This window comes from Eucyclogobius newberryi, unplaced genomic scaffold (genome assembly GCF_026437365.1).
Source record: "Eucyclogobius newberryi isolate DKJ021-1_F unplaced genomic scaffold, fEucNew1.0.hap1 SCAF_18, whole genome shotgun sequence".
NCBI lineage: Eukaryota > Metazoa > Chordata > Actinopteri > Gobiiformes > Gobiidae > Eucyclogobius > Eucyclogobius newberryi.
In genome coordinates, this window is record NW_027315812.1 from 5,322,945 (window position 1) to 5,346,414 (window position 23,470).

The 23,470-nt window shown below is 41.6% G+C and overlaps 1 protein-coding gene across 1 annotated transcript in view; it reads left to right on the forward strand.

The window, feature by feature from the left end:
• drosha (drosha ribonuclease III) overlaps positions 1-23,470 on the forward strand; it is a 210,482-nt gene that overhangs the window by 111,840 nt on the left and 75,172 nt on the right. The window contains exon 23 of the mRNA XM_072450415.1: positions 7,429-7,499. Within this exon, the coding sequence (XP_072306516.1) occupies positions 7,429-7,499 (71 nt within the window). The remainder of the gene's footprint in view (positions 1-7,428; positions 7,500-23,470) is intronic.

Below are 23,470 nucleotides of genomic sequence, written 5' to 3' on the forward strand. Positions count from 1 at the left end.
GGAAATATTGTTTATTCAGAATGATTCAGTTTAACCCTAACATTACTAAGCTTGAATCATACTTAATAAACTATATTTTCATTATGACTTAAAGGTGCTGAATTTACTTTTTTTTGAGTTATAACTGTGTTCCAAAAATGTCTTGCATCAAAAACTTGAGCAAGTTTAGCTTCATTCACACAAAGTACTCTTCCCTCCGAGCCTCAGAAACACTCCGTTCTGAATCTCCTCCATCTGTGATGTCATATTCTACCTGTGATGTCATAATTCTACCTGTGACGTCGCTCTGAGAATCTTCTGCTGTTTTTAACTCCATGAATCATCTCCAGACTCGCTCTGAGACTTCCCTTCGTCTAATCACGATCAGAACAACTGCATGGATCCCAGTATCTCAGAGAAAACGTTCCATTTTGTTATTGAGCGGTCTAATTCCCTCTGCTGCCAGTAGATGGCGTCAACACTCAGTCAGTGCCGTGGGAAACAGCAGATACAGATGTTTTTGGGGGGTTTTCTGTCTAAAAGATGATGCCAAACTAAAGGTGTTTAAAGGCTGATAACAGTATAAATAATAATGCATAATATTTGTCATTTGTCCAAATTAACGTTTAGTTATTATAAAGTAGTATTTCAAAGCTCTGTCAATAAAAAAGTAAAGAAAATGTACTTTTTGTAGTTAAATTGCACTCATTAAAAATCTGTTTTGTTTATATACATGAAATCTATTCTGAAAGTTGTATAGCGTATTTTGATTTTTGAAAAACTGATTTTATCAAATTGAAATTACCAATATGAGACATAATAATCGTGATATTTTATTTATTTATTTTTTGGCCATGTTGCTGGAAGTAATTTTTTGTTTTCTAACTTGCCAAGACAGGCACGTCTTGTTTTGTTTTGATTCTAACCTGTAACTTTTGAGTTATATTGGTGTTTGTGCCGTGTTTATAGCGGCTCAGAAACAGTCTGCGTCACAACACAACATAAATATCTATAAATCTGGCCTCAGACCTCAAACAGATGTGAACAAAGCCAAGAGTTTTATATGAGTGGAACTGTAACCGCAGCAGGATATGAAGGTCGTCAAGGCGACAGTGACACAGATGTGGACCGTAAGTCATTTAAGTGAATATACGGTGCAGAGGAGGAAGGTGTTGTCAGCATATTGAAATAGCCATGGAAACATTGCAAAGAGATGTATGGAGGTGGTGGAAGAGTATTTTCAGGTTAGTTTTGGATGAGGATGAGAGGATGAGACTGAAATGTAATCAAAAACTGAAGAACATGAGCAAGAGTTTAAAGATATATTAAAGTAAATGGACTTCTTTGAGCTTTTAACCATGTTATATCATCAAAAACATACATGAGGTTGAGTTTATCTTGACATTTGTTTTCAGAGATCCTGTTTTCGAGCTCGTCTCCTCCGCGCATCACAAAAAACACTCACATTTCCAGCATTTGTGATGTCAAAAGTAAAGATCTGGAGGCTCTTGTGCTGTTTTTAAGTCCATGAATCTCATTCTGAGCATTTCTGTCTCAAATCACATTCATTACAACGGCGTGTTTACGTTAGCGTGTTGGGGAAACGCTAGCTTTTGTTTATTTCCCCTCTTTCCCATCTTGTTGAGCGAACGCCTCACAGATATAAAAGTAATGTATGTTTCTGTAGATACATTATTTTTAAGTTCTAGAACACAAGATGCTAAAGCAGACCGATTCTCAACGACACGTTTAAAGGCAAATAACAATACAAATAATGCAGAATATTTGTCCTTTAATCGATCTTTCTTTTGATTAGTTGGTTAATCGGGTCCAGGGCAGCTCTGGCGCCGGAATTAGAACACAAAATGTTCCATAATCCTCTACATGGCTCGACCTTCCTCCGTGAAACAACATTCAGCGCTTCCATCGCAGTCGCTTGAGCCAAATCCAGAGTACCGTATATTCTGGACTATAAATCGCAGACTATTTTTCACAGTTTTGGCCGGGGTGCGACTTATACTCCAAAGCTACGTATATGTGATATTATTTGTTATTTTCACACTGACAACCACAAGAGGGCGCTCTAGGCCCTAAGCGACGCAGAAGAATAATCTGCACTTCCTCTTCCTCTGGAGTTTGTGTAGTTGTTTAGAAGTGACACAAAGGAAGAAGAATTCCCTCGTTCTTCCTCCCCCTCTCCTGTTCTCCCTCCTCCTCTCCCATACTCCCTCTCTCTCTCCCCCTCTCTCGTTCTCCCTCTCCCGTTATCCCTCCCCCTCTCCCGTTATCCCTCCCCCTCTCCCGTTATCCCTCCCCCTCTCGCGTTCCTTTATCTTGGCGTTGATTAGCCGCGGCGTGGAAGTGCTTCGCTAAACGGCCTGTTAGCCATCTGAAAGCACTCACCGCAAATCCCTCGCATCTTTTCCTCCCCGACGCCCGTTCTCCAAACAGTTTGTGTGTTTTATTAGATTCCCCCCCTCCCCCCGTCTCCTCCCCTTCCTCCCCGGACTCTTAGGGCCGCGCCTCTCCTCGTTTACGCGCATCATAAGAGACACTCCGAGGCGGCGTATCCAATTTGCCGGGGGTTATTGCGTCCTGAATTGAATGAGTCGTCCGAGTGCGAGAGCTTAAAGGCGAGCGCCAGAGTCAACGGGAGCGACGGGGAGAACAGGGACGCGGGAAAACAACGGTTTGTCGAACGCCGGACCGTTTCGCCGTCGAGGCCTGAATCCGATTAGAGCTTGGTAGAGTTCATAAACGACGTCTCGCGATGGTTTCACAAAGATGGATATAGTTCACGAGGGATTGTTCAACAAATATTTCCACATCGACCAGACTCTAAAACTCTATCTTGCCTTTCAAATAAGCAACAAATGGGAAATAATCAGTTTTATCATTAATCTTGTCCCCTTTAATTAGCTTTAAATGGTTCCAACATTTTTTCAAAGCTTTTTACCATGTTCTAATTTTGACTTTATTCAGTGCGTTTGTACCTGCTGTACATATAAATGATAGTTTTGCACCGATCGAGCAGGTATTTGCGGAGAAAACGCTGAAAAATCTGTAGAAAAATTACAGGAAGTGACATCACACTTGGAACATTTCTCATTCCAGTCAAAGTTTATGCCGAATTTACACAACTTTTTTGACTCTCTAAACATTAACTCAACAAAATAAAGTCGCTCTCATATATTTGTATTTGTCAAATAAATAAATATGACGCTAGATGAGTTTTTTCACAGTGTTTTCTGGGTTATTTCCTACTGTGATGTCATCGATCACAAACAGGAAGTGAAATTATAACCTTAAAACTAGCTATTCTGTGATAATATTGTTATAATTTTTTAGCAAAATTCAAAATATATTTTTCTCAACTGCATTTTAGTTCAATGAGTCGTCCGACCTGTAGGAGGCGCATTAACTAAAGCAGTTTATTTCTTCTGAGGGCTCACACTTCGCTCCGATTGGTTAAATCAACCTGTCACTCACCAATAAAGTATCAGAAACATAACATTTGGGACATTGGCAGTTCATAAATAGATTTTTGGGGCAAAATAAACACCTACCAAGCAACAAACTATTAAAAATATAAATAAAAGGCCAAAATGGATGTAAATCTATTGTCTATTCTAGTACTTTAACTTAATCTCTTTAGGCTATGTTTGTACCCGTCTGTGTTTTCCCAAATCCCTGCACAGCAAAATTGGTTCTTAGTTTAAAAAGTCCCTTGTTTTTCTAGAACAATTCTAAAATCTGCTTCTGCGTGGACATGGTCGAGCTTTGCCTGGAATGTTCCACAGCCGTGCATTAAACCGTCTGCTGTGAATCCGTGTTTGTGTTTGTGAAGAAAAGTCTGATAAGTGCAGTACAAAGGACGGATGGAGTTTTAATCAATACAAAAGCAGCTTTTTCCGTCATAGTTAAACATCAGAGTGCGAGCGCGAGTCGTTTAATCGACCACCTTTCACGTCCTTTGTGGTGAAGTTCATTCTCTTCTCTTTTAAAGTGCGAGGTAACAGTTTATCTCGGTCAGACTGCTGGATTCTCCTTCTCTTCATGTAAAGCGGGTGAATAAAAGTCTCCTCTCTGACCAAAACAACTGTTGCCTACTCAGTATTCTACAATTATGAGGATTTATAGAGTTTTTTGGAGGTTCTTAAGTGACTGAACAGTATTTTTGCTCATAAATACGGCAGTTTCCTGTTAGTTCTCTGCTTAAACAGTTGTTTTTGTGCCACATTCTGATCATTTCCAGAGCTTTAGTCGTTAAATTGATGGACAGGGCATGTTTTTAGTCGACCGAGAACATATTTATCCAACCGCAGCCCGACTCATTTCCCCTTGTCCTTTTTGGTCTTGTCCTTTTTGGTCTTGTCCTTTTTGGTCTTGTCCTTTTTGGCCTTGTACTTTTTGGTTTTGTACTTTTTAGTCTTGTCCTTTTTGGTCTTGTCCTTTTTGGTCTTGTACTTTCTGACACTGTACTTTTTGGCCTTGTACTTTTTGACCTTGTACTTTCTGACCTTGTACTTTTTGGTTTTGTACTTTTTAGTCTTGTACTTTTTGGTTTTGTACTTTTTGGTTTTGTACTTTTTAGTCTTGTCCTTTTTGGTCTTGTCCTTTTTGGCCTTGTACTTTTTGGTCTTGTACTTTTTGGCCTTGTACTTTTTGGTTTTGTACTTTTTAGTCTTGTACTTTTTAGTCTTGTCCTTTTTGGTCTTGTCCTTTTTGGCCTTGTACTTTTTGGTCTTGTACTTTCTGACACTGTACTTTTGGGCCTTGTCCTTTTTGGCCTTGTCCTTTTTGGCCTTGTACTTTTTGACCTTGTACTTTTTGACCTTGTACTTTTGACCTTGTACTTTTTGGTCTTGTACTTTTGTCACTCCACGTTTGACTTTTTTACAATCTCAAGTCGCTTTCTTGATCAAACGCACTGCCCGTTCTTGTCGAGTAATGACTATATTACTATATTACAATGTACAGTATCTTTTCTTTGCACTAAATGGCAACAATATATGCAAATGTCAGCCCTATAGCGTTGCAAAATTACTCATAAATGATACTAACTGACTACTTTACTGTTTCATTCTCCTCTTTGTTTGTTGCGACTCATGATTTTTACAGTTTATAAAGCGTCAGTTATGAGTGTCGTACAAATTACCCTCATTAACAATGTGTTGTCCATGTCAACTTTCCCCTGAAACATCATTGACTTTTCTTTGATATTAGTGGATCTGGAGGTCTTCTCTACTGTTTTGAAGTCATTTCATTATCATCATTGGCGGTGCAAGCTAGCTTTTGTTTATTTTCCCATGATAATCCCCTCTGATGCCAGTAGATGGCGCTCAAACACCAAATCCTGATCAAGAAACATCAGAGAAAGTGTTTTTTTAATAAAGTTTTACTTTATTTTAACTTTTAAAACATGATATGCCAAAGTAAAGATACAAAAAGCATGTTTAAAAGCCAAAAACTATTTTAAAAAATGTGTCGTTTAAGTTATTCGACGTTATTTGATATCGTTTTAATTTGAAATCCCGTCACTTCCATACGTCCAACAGCCCCAGTGTCGGTCCAACTCCTAATAAAAGTTCTGCTCCATTAGGCTTGACATCTGTACAAATTATACCGCACGACCTCCTCCTTGACCCACCTAATATGGCCCCGCCCCTCGTTCCCACGGCGTTACCGCACCGCGCTCGTCCGTTTCGCGCCGGCGCTAACTGGGATGTGCGCGCAAACCCCGGGGTCATCGCTCCGACAAAAAGCAATAAAAATGCAATCCCACTTTTAATAACGCAATTATGACTCATTGCCAGGTTCAATTAATTCAGGTTTTCCATTAAGAGGAGCCGGGGACGATGCAGGAGCGGTTCACTGGTGAAACGGAATATTATGGCAGTAAAAAGTAGAACAAAACGAGGTATAGCTGGAAACTACATGTGGGTCTTTACATTTATAGCATGATCTAGTAATAATGTTATAATAATGTATGGAATTTCTCATTTTACCGCATAATTTAACATGGACTTTGTGAAGGGGCTGCTTTAAAGGGCACGTAGGATGCTAAACTGACTTTTTTTAGCTTTAAAGGGCACGTATGATGCTAAACATACTTTTTTTGAGCTTTTAAATGTGTCATTGTTTACGAGGTCGTCTTTTCTGAGCCTCAAATAATGCACTTTCTCAGGTCTGTGACGTCAAATGTGTAGAAATCCGGAGTTCTCCATGTGTTTTTGAATAAAGTGTATGTAATAAAGTGAAATCTGTTCAGTGTCGTTCAGATAAGTTGTTTAAAGCATCTGCTTGAATTAAAATGAGACCACGGAACATTCTCTGCATCAAAATGTAACTCATTTTATTCTCAGTGGAGCAGGAAGTGCGGTGTTAGCATGCTAATGTTTGTTAGCTTTACTGTGACGGTGAAACTCGCTCTGGACTCGTGAAAAGTCAACAAAATCACGCTGAATATTTAGGCTTTAGATTAGTGAATGATACATGGAATATGTGGAACGGTTTTAAAGTTCGGTTTTCACGTTATAAATGGCAAATATTAAGCATTAATTGTTTTGCTCTCAAGTATTTTTATATTAGCATCTTATGTTTAAAGAAAAAACACTGAAAAATAATTATTAGTTTGTCATTATCTTGGGAAAAGCCAGAGTAACTGAGCTCTGTCTCCATCTACTGGCAGCAGTTGGTATTATACAAGTTTAATATACCGTATTTTCTGGAATATAAGTCGCACCTTTTTTCATAGTTTTGGCCGGGGTGCGACTTATACTTATATCTATACTTATATACTTATACTCCAGAGCGACTTATATGTGATATTATTTGTTATTTTCACACTTGCAACTGTATTTCATACTCTAGTGCGACTTATATATGTTTTTTTCTTCTCTATTATGCATTTTTTGGCTGGTGCGACTTATACTCAGGTGCGATTTATAGTACGGAAAATACGGTAAACGATTTAAGCTCTGGGCTCAATTCCTGATCCAGTCACGCGGTTGCAAAGGTCGTGTGTGCAAGGGATGGTAGAAATGCTCAGATCGTCTGGAGATGATTTATGGACTTGAAAACGTCCAAAAAGATTCTCAAGCGTTACTTTTTGTCGTGCTAATTCCCTCTGCTGCCTGTAGATGGCGTGCTAAAACCAGAAATCCAGTGTACAGAGCCTCCGCGTCTTTTTTCCCCATTCAAAGATATAATATTTTGTTTTTAGACTGTGTAATTATCATTCTGTAACCAGTGGATGGACATCACGCTCAAACAAGTCACTTAAGCATAGCACAAATTGAGGTGTGAAACCTCAATTACAAGAAAAGGACATATAGGAATATAGTCGATGTTCAAGCGCTTTTGTCTTTGCAGAGTTCAGCCCGAAGTGTTGAGAGTGATTTGTCTTGTATTGTCTGCTTTTGTCATGGCGTTCCATTGTTTCGGCAGGTGCTGTGTATCTCGAAGGAGGACTAGACGAGGCGCGTCAGCTTTTTGGACGTCTTCTTTTCAACACCGAGGTAAGGCAACTCTTTCATCCTTCATTCTCATTCCCATTCGCCGGGAAAAACACGGCGCTGATTAGGTTTGTTTGAACCGCTCTCGATAATTGCGTGTTTTTCGCTGATGCGCGCGTTGTTTTTCTCATCAATGTCTTGGGTAAATCTCACTTCGATTCTGCAGTTTTCGGGCCGTTGTAAAGGTACAAACGGAACGACTCGGGATGTGAGAGGAGCGTGGGCCGCCTGCTTTTATTTTGAAAGGCATGAATAATGGATGGATGATTAACGTCAGTCAGTTTTCCGACTCTCGTGAAGGAATGTCCAAAAATCGACCTCCCGATACTAATAGATACTCAAATTTATCTTGAAATCATAATTTAACCTGTTACCACCCACCTATTTTCGCCCTGTGCACAATGGTTGGACCCAAATGGCATTGCTTATTAAAAGAGGATCTTATGTTCCATATGTAAGTGTGATGCATCATTAGAAAGCTTAGGCCTTCTAGTTTCTGCAGATGTGCACATGTCACACTGTCAGGGCTTCAGAACTCTCACTACAGAGGCCCAAACATAAACAAAACATCCTTTTTTAGTCTCGCCTGAATATTGTCAATTTGTAATGGTTCTGAGCATGACATATTTCATTGTGTGCATATGCTGTTCACTGTACATGATGTTTATCTTGTTGACAACAACTGTGTAAAGTTTCAGATTTCTGGGAACAGGCATTTTGGTGCTGTTGACCTTTTTGTATCAAAAAGTATATTCGGAACAAGTGATCCAAATATGTGCCAACTGTGCCAAACTAATTTTAGCTCCTCTATGATCATAAAACATACATTTTGATGTTTTGTAGGCCACTAATAGCAATTATAACTGCTAAAAAAAATATGGGAAAATGTGTAAATATGAGTTTACCCATGAATTTCCCATATAGAGGTTAAAAAAAAATATATATATATATAATATTTTTATTTTATTTTTGTATTGGTATAATAATACATATATCTAACAAAATGCACGTCCAAAAGGCTAATAAACTCAGAAAACGTTATGCGCAAAATCCTGCCGAGAAATCTGGCTCTTTACAGCCTTCCCGGAGCCTTACGCACGAGAATACAGAACATTCTGTGTCAATCAGCCCTTTGTCCCGCCTACCAGGAGAAAGGTCTCCTCATTGGCTACAATAATGTGTCACTCAAAGTCTCCTGCGTGCCTGTTAGCAGAAGCTAAGGGCTAAAAACAAAGATAGACGCGCGCTTCGGAAGCGCCGAATTTTTTTCCTCCGGAGGCTGTAGCAAACAAACCCGGTGACAGAAAAATTCGTGGATGGTCTCATTCTGTAGGAAACAGTCTAAGGAAGAGATCGATGTCAAACACTATCGTATAAGTCAAACAGGTCATTTGTTATGGACGGAGAAATGCGACGGACAAGCGCATTCTCGTCCAGCGAGAAACGAAGAAAAGTTTGTTTACTTGACAATATCTCGAAATCGGATAACTTCAGGAAAAATACAAGTGGATATTGTTTTTCAATGGTTCCTTACGGACAGACTGAGCACAAGGATGTACAGAATTAAAGCCGTTTCGTCCGTCATAAACAGCAAACAGGACATGCGTTTGTAAAAGTTGAGACTTTCTCACAAACTATTGGCAATTGCTTCTTGGGGCATATTATTCAATGTAAATCAATGAGATATTCGTTTTGTTGAGAAAATAAGCTTTAAAATGATGTATAACTTGCTGGTATTGACCACGGAAATAAAAGTGATGATGTAAGAGAATATTTGAGATATAGAAAATGTTCGCCGGCGGACAGGTGGGTGGTAACAGGTTAGTATTGACACTGACGGAATTACAATTATTGGACACAATTGGACATAATCATCTATGTACAAACATTATACATTTTAAATAAACTACTAATACTGTAGGTACCACTTTACAGTATTTGTGTTGTTTGCTCTTGAGAACCTTTAGTTTGTTTTTCATGTTTTTGAACAGAAACCGTTTCCCCCAGGACTACCTTAGTTTCAGAGCCATCTACTGGCTGGAGAGGGAATTGCACACAGTTTAACACGTACAGAAGCGTGATTCAAGCTGGCCTCTCTCTTCTTGGTCTCGGAACATATTTGTACTGATCGTGATTAGCTCAAAACGAGTCTGGAGATGATTTGTGGGATTAAAAACGGCACAGGAGTGTTTCTGAGGCTCGGAGGGGAGAGGTCTTTGTGTGAATGAAGCTAAATGTGTTCCAGCCGAGTTTTTGACGAGTTACAGAGCAAGAACAGGGTTAAAAGAGAGAAAATGTGGCATAATATGTGTCCTTTAATACAGTATGTAGTAAGAATTGAGTCATAAAAGTAATTTGCTTACAATGACTTAATAACTACTTTGTTCAGTATGAAATCTTTGTTCATGTTTTATCAAGGCTTTTTAAAGTAGAAGATGCAACTTACGGAGATATGGCGTTTTCATTCATGTCGCCCTTTATAAATGTGAGGTTTCTTTCCAACTTTGACCCTTAAAAAGCTGAATTATGCCACTGGAGGACATGTAGCTCAAGAACGCCTCAGGCTCTGATGGTTTCGTCATCAAAAACACTAAACGTTCTGTGTCATTTTGATGTAACTCTTGCTTTGTCCGAGTCATTTTCAGCACGATTGAACTCGTTTTAGCCCTAAAAATGCAGTCGTTATCACAGTTCTCAATTTTATATTTTTGTTGTTATTAAAAACAGAAAAAGAAGCATGTTTATATCTTAATTACATAAACATTTTGCCATTTAACACAAAGAATTGTTACATTTCTTACTCTAAACTACAGTTTTTAAAGGCTGTAGATCTTTTCCATTAAAAAGACCATTTTAAACATTTTGATGTCGATTTGATGAGACGCAAAGTTGTTCTTCTTCCTCCGTCTGAAGGTTCATCCAGTTAAGTTGGTGTGTTATATCCCTTAACGCGGCTCTATTTCCTGTATTTCCTGTGTGTTTGTGGGTGTTACTCTTTATCCGGTCTGAGAATGAGCCGTGTCCTTGGTGCGTTTACTGTCGACTGTAAAACTTACTCTGGGCCTTTATGTCGTCTATAAAACACTGCAATTTATTTATCTCTGGCTCTCTATTTATCTGTGGCTCTCTATTTACTCTGTACTTTACGTTTCTACTTATCTGTCTAATTTGATCTCTTGCTTTAGAACACTTTCATTCTTTTGTTTAGATCTGGTTGATCTGTTTTCATTATAGTCCTGGGTTAGTCCTTGGATTATCCCCAGGTCAGGCTCTAGTTTAAGGCTGGTTTAGCCCTGGTTTTAGCCCTGATTTAGCCCTGGTTTTAGTCCTGATTTAGCCCTGGTTTTAGTCCTGATTTAGCCCTGGTTTAGTCCTTATTTAGCCCTGGTTTAGTCCTGATTTAGCCCTGATTTATCCCTGCTTTTAGTCTTGATTTAGCCCTGTGTTTAGTCCTTATTTAGCCCTGGTTTTAGTCTTGATTCAGCCCTGGTTTAGTCCTTATTTAGCCCTGGTTTGAGTCCTTATTATCCCTGGTTTTGATGTTTAGATGAACGGTAAATACACCTAACTACAGACCGGTGATAAACCTTTTCTTTGCCTGATCAAACCTCACACACTCCATGTTTCTGAGCGGCTCACACACTCCATGTTTCTGAGCGGCTCACACACTCCATGTTTCTGAGCGGCTCACACACTCCATGTTTCTGAGCGGCTCACACACTCCATGTTTCTGAGCGGTTCACACACACACACACACACACACACACACACACACACACACCATGTTTCTGAGCGGTTCACACACACACACACACACACACACACACACACCATGTTTCTGAGCGGTTCACACACACACACACACACACACACACACCATGTTTCTGAGCGGTTCACACACACACACACACCATGTTTCTGAGCGGCTCACACACTCCATGTTTCTGAGCGGTTCACACACACACACACACACACACCATGTTTCTGAGCGGTTCACACACACACACACACACACACACACCATGTTTCTGAGCGGTTCACACACACACACACACACACCATGTTTCTGAGCGGCTCACACACTCCATGTTTCTGAGCGGTTTATAAAGTCTTGGCTGTCAGTCGCTGGCGTCCTCCGGGAGCTCGTCTCACATTCTACTGGGTCGGCGTTTGGAGCTTTTCAGACAAAGTGGCCTGAAATAGTTTGTTTTTTTTGGCCCCCCGCTGCAGCGCCGGGGCCCAGAGCGCCGGCAGATGGACACAGCCCGGTTTGGACTTCACTCACGCTGTACTTTGAGAGTAAGTGCTCAGAGGAGAGTGGAGCTTTCTCTGGGATTGCCACAAAATGGGTGTGAAGGAGGCGTCAATATTGGGACTTGACCCGGAACCAAGAGAAGATCGAGACCAATACCCAGTCTTTTCTATGAATATGAACCTCAGAACTGACACTAACGGAACCAACAACCAAAGACTTATACCGTATATTCCGGAGTGTAAGTCGCACTGGAATATAAGTCACATTTTTGGGGCAAATTTATTTGATAAAATCCAAGACCAAGAACAGACATTTCCTCTTGAAATGCAGTTTAAAATAATAACAGATTTGTGAACATGGTGAATAGGTGTACGTATGCTAACGCTAACACCTTCAGCTACATGATGTATGCTAACGCTAACACCTTCAGCTACATGACGCACAGACAGAACTGTGGTAAGTGTCTGGTATGTTAACGTAACATATGAACAGTTATTCAGATAACTATAGCATAAAGAACATGCTAACAAGTTTAGCAAAGCATCAGTTTTACCCCAAATCACTAAATCCACTGAATTCGTCTTCCTCTGTGTCACTTCTAAACAACTCCACAAACTCCAGAGGAAGAGGAAGTGCTGATTCTTCTTCTGTGCGTCGTCTTGTGTTTTTGTTGTAGTGGATTAACGATGAAACAAAAGGCTTTTAATCAATGAATGAAGGAGCTTTATTTCCATTTCAGAGCGAGCCACACCCACAAATCAATTAAATGCTGTTTCTGCACGACAATAAAAAATAAATAGAATAACCCTCGCCAAAACATTCTACAACACTCATCGACACTAAAACGCCAACTTAGTCCATCGCCCCAACTCCGATTCCAATGAGTCCATTTAGTTTGTTTCGGTTTGTTGAGAGACTGTTGCGCTGTTCTGGTCCATATAACGTGGTCTTGTCATTCGCACTGGTCCGATATTGCAGATTTCAGATGTTCCCGTGTTGCCTTTTCTTTTTCAGAGCTGGTTAGTCGTCCTTTCCACTTTTCACCTTCCTTTCTGCGTTTCTCGCGTTGAACGTTCTTCCACTATATACGTTTCGAGCGGGTTCTCCGTTTGGAATCTGTCCTTGCCCAAGCCGTTCTCTCAGTCCGGTTGGAGGTTTTACATTGAACATTGTAACTCAGGGGCAGGTTTCGCCAAATGCAGTTTTCTCCCACAGGGACATAATGATCGGACCGTAAAGTTGCGCCTACATGAGCCAAACTTTACAACCTTTTACTTAAGATCTGGACGGATCAGACTGAAGGATTTGTTCATCTACTTCTGGTTTTAACCAAAGAAAAGACACAAAAGTTCAATTTTAACACTCAGTCCGGTGTGAGGTTTTCTTGCAGCGTTTATGTTGCGTTTCCATAGTGCTCTTTGTATCTGTTCCATTCGTCGTCTTTTCCCTGAGTCTAACGATCATTGACGCTCGGCGGATGCAGCGCTCGCCCGTACAGCAGCTCGTTCAGTCCGCAGAGAAACATGGACAGCTTGGTTGGTGACGTCATTTCCGGTGAGTGTGTCGCGTTTTCAGAGCTGTTCGTTCTTAGAGCCTTTTACCGATTAATCCACGAATTATACACACTATTTACGCATCATATACACGAAAGTGAACGTTTGATTTCTCCGCAAACAATCCGGAGCCTCAAGCCGCTCGCTTTTCAGTATTTCGTGGATTAAAAAGCCCTCCTCACTTTCTAGCTCCAGCCTGAACTAGCCTAGCGTAGCCTAGCCGCTAGCGTCATGGCTGGATCTACCTTTACCTGTTTGAGCTGTCATATGTCGAGTCAGAACCCTGGCTCCTTCTCTGACGATAGGTGCGTGAAGTGCAGTGTAGTGGTAGTTTTGGAGGCCAGGGTTACGGAGTTAGAAGCGCGGATCCGCTGTTTAGAGGAGCTTAAGTCCAGTTATAGTTCGGTTTTAGCGCGAGGGCTACCGGACCGCGCTGCAGGGCGTAGCATTAGCATTAGCAGTAGCAGTAAGGCCGAGCTCAGCCCCTCAGCGTCTCCCGTGCAGCCGGGACTAGACCAGGAACAGAATAGGGACCATTTTGTGACAGTTCGGAGGGGACAAGGCGCTAAACGCCGAACCTCAGAGCGCCGTGAGCTTCACGTCTATAATAGGTTTTCTCCCCTCAGCGATCACACGCCCGCTGAACACACGAGAGAAACTCTTGTAATCGGGAGTTCTATTGTTAGAGACGTGAAGCTGCCAGCTGCTAGCGTTAGGTGTTACCCGGGGGCCAGAATGGGTGACATCGAAGGAAACCTTAGGATCTTAAAGCGGAGTAGGACCCGTTTCCGGCGAGTCGTGGTTCACGCAGGCGGTAACGACGCCCGGCGGAGACAATCAGAGGTGCTCAAAGTTCAAGTAGCCGCGGTGTGTGACCTAGCGAAGTCGATGTCGGACACTGTAATATTTTCTGGTCCCCTGCCCAATCGGATCAATGCTGAATTGTACAGCCGTCTCTCAGCATTCAACAACTGGTTATCCAGATGGTGCCCTCAAAACAACGTTGTCTTTATTGATAACTGGAGTGCGTTTTGGGGAAAGCCCGGGCTCATACGCAGGGATGGCATCCATCCGACTTCGGAGGGTACATCCCTATTAGTTCGGAATTTGACCGATAGTCTTAGTCGTGTTAAGTGACCATCTAGGGATGAGCCCCAGGTGCAGAGCAGCAGTTCAAGACGCTCCTCTGTCGCTGAACTCTCGCCCGTTCTGTTACCTGTGAAGTGTTCAGATTCAAGACAGATAGAGACTGTGTGTGTCCCTCGTGTCCCTCGTACAAATAATGCCAAAAAGTCACATCTCAGAAAAAATATTTCAGGCGTCAGACCAAATAACTTAAGGAAAATAACAATCACAAATACACAAATGAATAAACACGTAAAATGTGGACTGCTAAACATTAGAGCAATTTCCTCCAAATCGCTCTTAGTTAATGAATTAATTAGTGACTATAACATAGATCTTCTAGCTCTAACTGAAACGTGGCTTCAACAAGACGACTACGTCAGACTAAATGAGTCCACCCCACCCACCCATGTTAACTTTCAGACTGCCAGGAGCACAGGCCGAGGTGGTGGTGTGGCAGTGATCTCCCACTCAAGCCTACTCATGAGCCCTAAAACTAACAATGCATTTCACTCATTTGAAAGCCTTATGCTGTCGATCACATGTCTAAATATGAAAAACCAAAAAGGAGTTTTGTTCATAGTTATCTACCGACCTCCTGGTCCCTATTCAGAGTTTTTAACAGAGTTTTCTGACTTTATATCAAACTTAGTGTTAGCCTGGGATAAAATAGTTATAGTTGGAGACTTTAATATCCACGTGAACATGAGTGATGACGCTCTCAGTAATGCCTTCAGCGCCTTGTTAGACAGCATTGGTTTCACTCAGAATGTAAATAAACCGACTCACACTCACAAGAACACTCTGGATCTTGTCCTAACGTATGGAACAGAGATTAGTGACCTCATTGTCCTCCCTCAAAACCCTATATTGTCAGATCATTTCCTAATTACCTTTCAGTTTATTCTTAAAGATCATCCAGTCCCACAAAATAAAGTTATAATGAAAAGGACAATATCTGAAAAATCTATCTCAAAATTCAAAGAAATAATAGAGCCAATATTCAGTGACATGTCATGTGATCCTGCTGAGAACAGTTTTAGTCCCAGTTTAAGTGATCAATGTGTCGACTTGACCATGAATTCTCTGAAGTCTGCTCTTGACGTTGTAGCGCCGTTAAAACAGAAGGTCATTAGGCCAAAGCGCGCCTCCCCATGGTACAACCAAGAACTGCGTTCACATAAACAAAAAGTTAGAAAGTTAGAGGGATTATTTCGTCGCTCTCACACCGAAGAATCTCTAAAAGCATGGAAAAGTTGCCTGCTGTCCTATAAGCAGGCTCTGCATAAGGCCCAAACCAGATATTATTCAAATCTAATAGAAGTCAACAAAAGTAACACTAAATTCCTTTTCAGCACTGTAGCTAGGCTAACAAACTGTCACAGTGCAGTAGAGCCCTCAATCCCAGCTACACTTAGCTCTGATGATTTCCTCCTATTTTTTAACAATAAAATAAAAACAATCAGAGATAAATTAGATGAAATTACCCCGGCTATTAGCCCTGAACTAGCCCAAGCTGTAAATCTAACGTCCCATATAAATCCACCTGTAAACCTAGAAAGGTTCACAGCTGCTGATCAAGCAGAGATAACTTCAGCCATTATGTCCTCTAAAAGCTCATCTTGTGTCCTAGACCCCATTCCAAGCAGACTCCTCAAAGACATTCTTCCCCTAATTATAGACCCTATTCTTAATATAATAAATACTTCACTCCAAAGTGGCTATGTTCCACAGTCCTTCAAACATGCAGTCATTAAACCTCTTCTGAAAAAGCCTAATCTAGATCCCGACCTATTGGTAAACTACAGACCTATTTCAAATCTTCCCTTCGTCTCTAAAATCCTTGAAAAAGTTGTAGTAAAACAGCTTTGTCGCCACCTGCAGGACAATAACTTATTTGAAGTTTTCCAGTCAGGGTTCAGAGCCCACCACAGCACTGAAACTGCACTAGTTAAAGTCACAAATGATTTGTTATTAGCCGCTGACGATGGACTGGTCTCAATCCTGGTCCTGTTGGACCTCAGCGCAGCGTTTGACACCATCGACCACAACATTCTACTGCAGAGGTTAGAATGTGATGTAGGTGTTGGAGGAACAGCCCTCAGCTGGTTTAAATCCTATCTATCTGATAGGTTCCAATTTGTTAATGTAAACCAGAGCTCCTCACCAAGCTCTAAAGTAATTTACGGTGTGCCACAGGGTTCGGTACTCGGTCCAATTCTGTTTACTCTTTATATGCTACCATTAGGCAACATTATTAGAAAGCATGGCATTAACTTCCACTGCTATGCAGATGACACTCAGCTGTATTTATCAATGAAACCTGATCAGAGCGATCAAGTAGACAGACTTAGTGCTTGTGTGAAGGAGATAAAAACCTGGATGACACTAAACTACCTGCTTCTTAACCCTGAAAAAACCGAGGTCATTGTGCTTGGCCCTAAGCATCTACGAGACGCTCTATCTGAGCAGATAGTCACACTGGACAATGTCAGTGTAGCCTCCAGTTCTACTGTAAGAAACCTTGGAGTCTTATTTGACCAGGAGCTCTCATTTAAAGCTCATATAAATCAAGCTTGTAAAACAGCCTATTTCCATTTGCGCAACATCGCCAAAATCAGAAGAATCCTGCCTAAAAGTGATGCTGAAAAACTTATCCATGCATTTGTAACGACTAGATTAGACTACTGTAACTCCCTGCTTGCAGCGTGTCCTAAAAGCTCCATAAAAAGCTTTCAACTGGTTCAAAATGCAGCAGCAAGATTACTAACAGGAACAAAAAGAAGAGAGCACATTACGCCAGTGCTGAAGTCTCTTCACTGGCTCCCCGTCGAGTCTAGAATCAAATTCAAAATTCTACTCTTGACCTACAAAGCCATAAATGACATGGCCCCATCCTACCTCAAAGATGCTATAGAACCATATCATCCAAACAGAGCTCTTCGCTCTCAGAATGCTGGCCTTCTGGTGGTGCCAAGAGTCTCTAAAAGTACTGTAGGAGGTAGAGCGTTTAGCTACCAAGCTCCTGTGTTATGGAATCAGCTCCCGACCCATGTTAAATATGCTGACACAGTCTCTTCATTTAAGTCCAGGCTTAAAACGTTCCTCTTCGAAATCGCTTATGGTCAGAGTAGTTAGGAACAGAAAGATAAACCCACAGCTTTAGCTACGCTGCCCTAGGAGTAACTATGCTGGGGAAAGTATGGCAGCTTGAGCACTATCCTCTTCTTCTTCTGACTACTTATGCTATCAAACAATATTTATTTTTTGATTCCACTTGCAAACTGTTCACCGCCTTCTTTTTCTTTCTCTCACTCCTGAGGACCTGTGGACCCAGATGCCCCTCCCCTGGTGAAGTGGTCCCTGCCCTGTGTGGACGGTCCCTCATCTGCCTGAAGAGTGGCTCCAGTTCGCCTCAGTCGGTCCCTCATCTGCCTGAAGAGTGGGTCCAGCTCGCCTCCGACGGTCCCTCGTCTGCCTGAAGAGTGGGTCCAGCTCGCCTCCGACGGTCCCTCTTCTGCCTGAAGAGTGGGTCCAGCTCGACTCAGACGGTCCCTCTTCTGCCTGAAGAGTGGGTCCAGCTCGACTCAGACGGTCCCTCATCTGCCTGAAGAGTGGGTCCAGTTCGCCTCAGTCGGTCCCTCATCTGCCTGAAGAGTGGGTCCAGTTCGCCTCAGTCGGTCCCTCATCTGCCTGAAGAGTGGGTCCAGCTCCAGTCTCCTTGTGTCCGTCTGTCCGTCTGTGAGAGTCGGATCTCTCCTTCACTGGAACTCCTCCAGGTTTCTACGCTTTTTTCCCAAAGAGGTTTTTTTGTAGTTTTTCCTGGCCGAGAAGGAGAGTCTAAGGACAGAGGACCCTGGGACATCGTCCCTCGCCACCACAGACATTGTTGATTCATTTCTCCCTGTGGCCCTCAGAGGCAACTGTTGTTGTGATTTTGGGCCTTACAAAAATAAATTGATTTGATCTGATTTGATTTGAACTCTACTTTTCAGTTTTCAGAAGAATCCACACTTAATTTTGCAAAAGGAAAGAACAACACGGTCCAATCGGCTCCTAAAAGTTTCATTCTTCCGTCACATCCACTTCGTCCATAGATTTGTGTGACGTTGTAACTTAGGAGCAGTTTCTCCAAATTCAGTTTTCTCCCTCAAAGACGTAATGATTGGGCCGTAAAGTTGCGCCTACACGATCCAAGCTTTACAATCTTTTACTTAAGATCCGGACCGATCAAGCAGAAGGATTTGTTCATCCACTTCTAGTTTTAACCAAAGTAAAGACACAAACGTTACATTTTTACACCCCGTTCTCTCAGTCCGGTGTCTTTTTCTTGCCGTGTTTATGTTGCGTTGCCATAGTGCTCTTTGTATCTGTTCCGTTCGTCGTCTTTTCCCCCAAGTTTAACGGTCGTTGGCACTCGGCGAACGCAGCGCTCGCCGTACAGCAGCTCGTTCAGTCCGCAAGGAAACATGGACAGCTCTGAACATGTCTGAAGTTGGCTCTACTGTTCCCTTTTCAAAAGAACCCACTTAATTTTGCTCAGGAAGGAACAACAATCGGCTCCTAAAGATGTTTTATTCTTCCAGTTAATCCACTTCGTCCATAGATTTGTATGTGACGTTGTAATACAGGGGCAGTTTTCTCCAAATGCAGTTTTCTCCCACAAAGATGTAAAGATCGGGCCGTAAAGTCGCACCTACACGATCCAAACTTTAGAACCTTTTACTTAAGATCAAGGATCAAACTGAAGGATTTGTTCATCTACTTCTAGTTTTAACCAAAGAAAAGACAGAAAAGTTAAATTTTTACACCCCGTTCTCTCAGTCCGATTTGAGGTTTGATTGCCTTGTTTATGTTGCGTTTCCCTAGTGCTCTTTGTATCTGTTCCGTTTCCCTAGTGCTCTTTGTATCTGTTCCGTTTCCCTAGTGCTCTTTGTATCTGTTCCATTTCCCTAGTGCTCTTTGTATCTGTTCCGTTTCCCTAGTGCTCTTTGTATCTGTTCCGTTCGTCGTCTTTTCCCCGAGTTTAACGATTGTTGAGGCTTCGCGAACGCAGCGCTCGCCCGTACAGCAGCTCGTTCAGTCCATAGAGAAACATGGACAGCTCTGAACATGTCTAAAGTTGGCTCTACTGTTCCCTTTTCAGAAGAATCCACACTTGATTTTGCAACAATACGGTCCAATCGGCTCTTAAATATGTTTTATTCTTCCGTTTCATCCACTTCGTCCATAGATTTGTGTGTGGCATTGTAACTCAGGGGCAGTTTTCTTCAAATGCAGTTTTCTCCCACAGAGACGTGAAGATCGGGCTGTAAAGTCTCACCTACACAATCCAAACTTTACAATCTTTTACTTAAGCTCTGGACGGATCTAGCAGAAGGATTTGTTCATCTACTTCTGGTTTTAAGAAAAGACACAAACGTACATTTTTTACGTCCCATTCTCAGTCAGGTTTGAGGTTTTCTTGCCGTGTTTATGTTGCGTTGCCATAGTGCTCTTTGTATCTGTTCCGTTCGTCGTCTTTTCTCCGAGTTTAACGATCGTAGAGTCCGCAGAGAAAACATGGGCAGCTCTGAACATGTCTGAAGTTAGCTCTACTGTTCCTTTTTCAGAAGAATCCACACTTAATTTTGCTCAGGAAAGGACAACAATCGGCTCCTAAAGATGTTTTATTCTTCTGTTTCATCCACTTCGTCCATAGATTTGTGTGTGGCATTGTAATACAGGGGCAGGTTTCTCCAAATGCAGTTTTCTCGATCCAAACTTTACAACCTTTTACTTAAGATTTGGACAGATCAAGCAGAAGGATTTGTTCATCTACTTCTGGTTCCAACCAAAGAAAAGACAAATTTTTACGCCAGTTTTCAGAGAGATTTTGTTCACTCAAATGCTAAATAAGTATAAAGTGATTCCAAATCCCCTCTGTAAATGTTTTTGCATCTTCTATACATTTATTTCAGATGCATATGTTCAAACTCGTCCGTTCTCACATAATAATATACAACAGCTTAAACGTTTCAAAGTGATACCTCTGAATTTAAGCTTTGTTTTCGAGTTCACCTGCAGAACGATGAGACAAACCGGCGCTGACACACTTTGTTTTACATTCCCCTGTTTGCGCTGCAATTTTGTGTCTTTAGAAGTCATTTTCTCTTTCTCCCGCTCTCTTTTATTCCCAATTCTTCGCCGATCTCCGACTCGCCGGATGTCATTACCTCTGCACTCGCGGCGCTCCGCTCTTCTACAGCGAGTCGCACCAGCATTTCGCTTAAATCTCCCGAGGTAAAAAATCCCAAAATTGTCTCCTTTTGAATTTCATTTTTGGGTCTTTTTCTCTCCGCTCCACCACCTGCCAGACTGTAGCCTAACCCAGCGCCGCGCCACGCCCTAATTGGTGCGGCGTTCATGGATGGAGGAGTTATTTTGGTCCCCTTCTTCTTTTCACCTTTTCGCTGGAGTTTTTGAGTTCCCAACGCAACACGGGCCCTGGCTCCTTCGCACACACAGCCCGGGGAGAACGTGGAGATGCTAATTTGCTAATGACATTACTGTGGAGGTTATTACAGCGACGGAGGACTTGAGGGCGGAGCTGCAATCTGCCACTATATTATGTCTCTGTAGATGAAGATGATGGTTTAGTCTGGAAACGGGATCATATCGGGGTCTGTTCCCTGTGAGGCTGTGAGGGATTGTTCAGATCTGCTTAATCTTTGTTTTTATTATAGTCCTGGGTTAGTCCTTGGATTATCTCCAGGTCAGGCTCTGGTTTAGCCCTGGTTTTAGTCCTGATGTAGCCCTGGTTTAGTCCTTATTGTCCCTGGTTTTAGTCCAGCTTTAGCCCTGGTTTAGAACTTGTATATCCCTGGTTTTAGTCCAGCTTTAGCCCTGGTTTTAGTCCTTATTTAGCTCTGGTTTAGTCCTTATTATCCCTGGTTTTAGTCCTTATTATCCTTGGTTTTAGTCTAGCTTTAGCCCTGGTTTAGTCCTGATTCTGCCCTGATTTGCGTCTTGATTAGCCCTGGTTTAGTCCTGATTTAGCCTTAGCTTTAGTCCGGAGCTGCAATCTGCCACTATATTATGTCTCTGTAGATGAAGATGACAGTTTAGTCTGGGGACCAGGATCATATCGGGGTCTGATCCCTGTGAGTCTGTGATGGGGCTTTAAAAACACAGCAGAGAAGTCAAAGAAATGGGGCAAAACTGTTCCTGTGCACGCTAGCTTTAGCCACACCCCTCACACACACACACTGGAATTACTAAACGTCTTTTTGTGAATCGACGGTGATTAATTGGTTAAAAAGTCTAGTTCAGGTACAGTTTTCTGTTTTATTTACTGATAAACTGAAGAAAAGGGTTGTGTCGTTCACTCTTTTCCTTTACAACTGCGACATTTCAGTTCTAAACTTAAACATATTGTCCATGAAACTCCCTATAAGCGCAATATTTTTGCAGTTCTATTATTATTTCACTCTTGACGGCGTCTTTTGCCTCATTCCCGTTGTATTTCGTTTAAACATACGGTCTTTTTCTGCAGCTTTTTGTTGTGGATGTTCTTACCTTTTCTCCGCGGTGACCCGTGGGCCTTGCGTTTGTACCTCGAGTGTTTTACTTTTACGTAAACACATCATTCATCGGCGGCCGTCTTTAAAAGAGCATCTGGCGTCTTTGTGTGGGCTCGATGGTCGCGCGTTCTTCCGCTCGCGCCGCGTCGTCCTATGTTCCGAGCGTTCCTCGTCGTCCTTGACTCCGCCATAAAAAAGGTTTAAGTTTCCATTGTCGCCGGATTAAAAAAACGCTTTTCCTCCCCCGGCCACGACTCGCTCAAAGGCCACCGCTTCATCCGCCGCCGCGACTCGTTCGAAGGCCGCTTCATCCGCCGCCGCCGCTCCACACAGCCCGTCGACGAGTTATTTTATCGTGTTCAGCGTGTTTTCGGTAACTGGTTTGTGGTTCAGTTCACACTAGGGATTCATGCTTTAGTGTTAATGTTGTAGTGTTTGGACAGAGAATATAATTTTCAAAACAAAATAACAGTACTATATGTTATTTTTAGGGCTTTTTACACTATGTAATATATTTTTATATATATTAGTTCGATGTTGAAAAATACCCCAATATTTTGCACCTATATTTTGTCTGTGGGTGCAATTCCCAGTTTGTCCACGGTGCGTCAGTTGTGTCTTTTTGAACAAATTAGTGAGTTTCACTGGAAAAGGAGGAGACTAAAGACCAGGTTTAATGTCAGTTGTCAGTAGAAACCAAGCCAGTTATCTCAAGGCACTTCATGGTAAAAGGTCAAATAAAGTTTTAAAAATGGCTTAAATGTGCTTAATATAAGGCTAAATTGAAGTTTACTCGTGTAATAACATTGTTCTTTCGTCATTAATGCACCTGGAGTTGTCTTTGCTTCATTCACGCTTGTTTCTTTTATCCCGTTTACAAGATCGTCCTCTCTGTACCTCAAAAACTGTTCCAAATGTTCCAGATTTGTGACGTCAAAGGTAAAACTCCAGAAGTCTGCTGTGACTCGCTCTGAGTATTTCTGCCTCAAATCACTTTCATTACAACTGCATGCTTATGTCAGCATGTCGGGGCAAGCTAGCTGTGTTTGTTTCCTCTTTGTAATTCCCTCTGCTGCCAGTAGATGGAGCGCTAAGGCAAATACTGATGAAGAAACGTCTCAAGTAATGTGTGGTTTTCTTTGTACACATTATTTTAAGTTCTAAAACACATTAAAAATACAAGAACAGGTTTAAATGGCAATAACAGTACAAACAATAAGTGATGTGTAATTAGTATTTAATAATATTAATATGGGAACTTTGTGGAGCCAATTTTATTTATTTTATTTATTTTATTTATTTTATTTATTTTAAATAACAAACATAAAACACAGAGCAGAACATGACCAGAGAACCAACGATTAAAAAATAAAATTACAAAGAAACATCAACCAAACAAAATCATGGCATTTTCAATTTTGTAAATCGTACATTTGGATAATTCTTTCAACAAAACTGAGAATTTCCCATGAAACTATA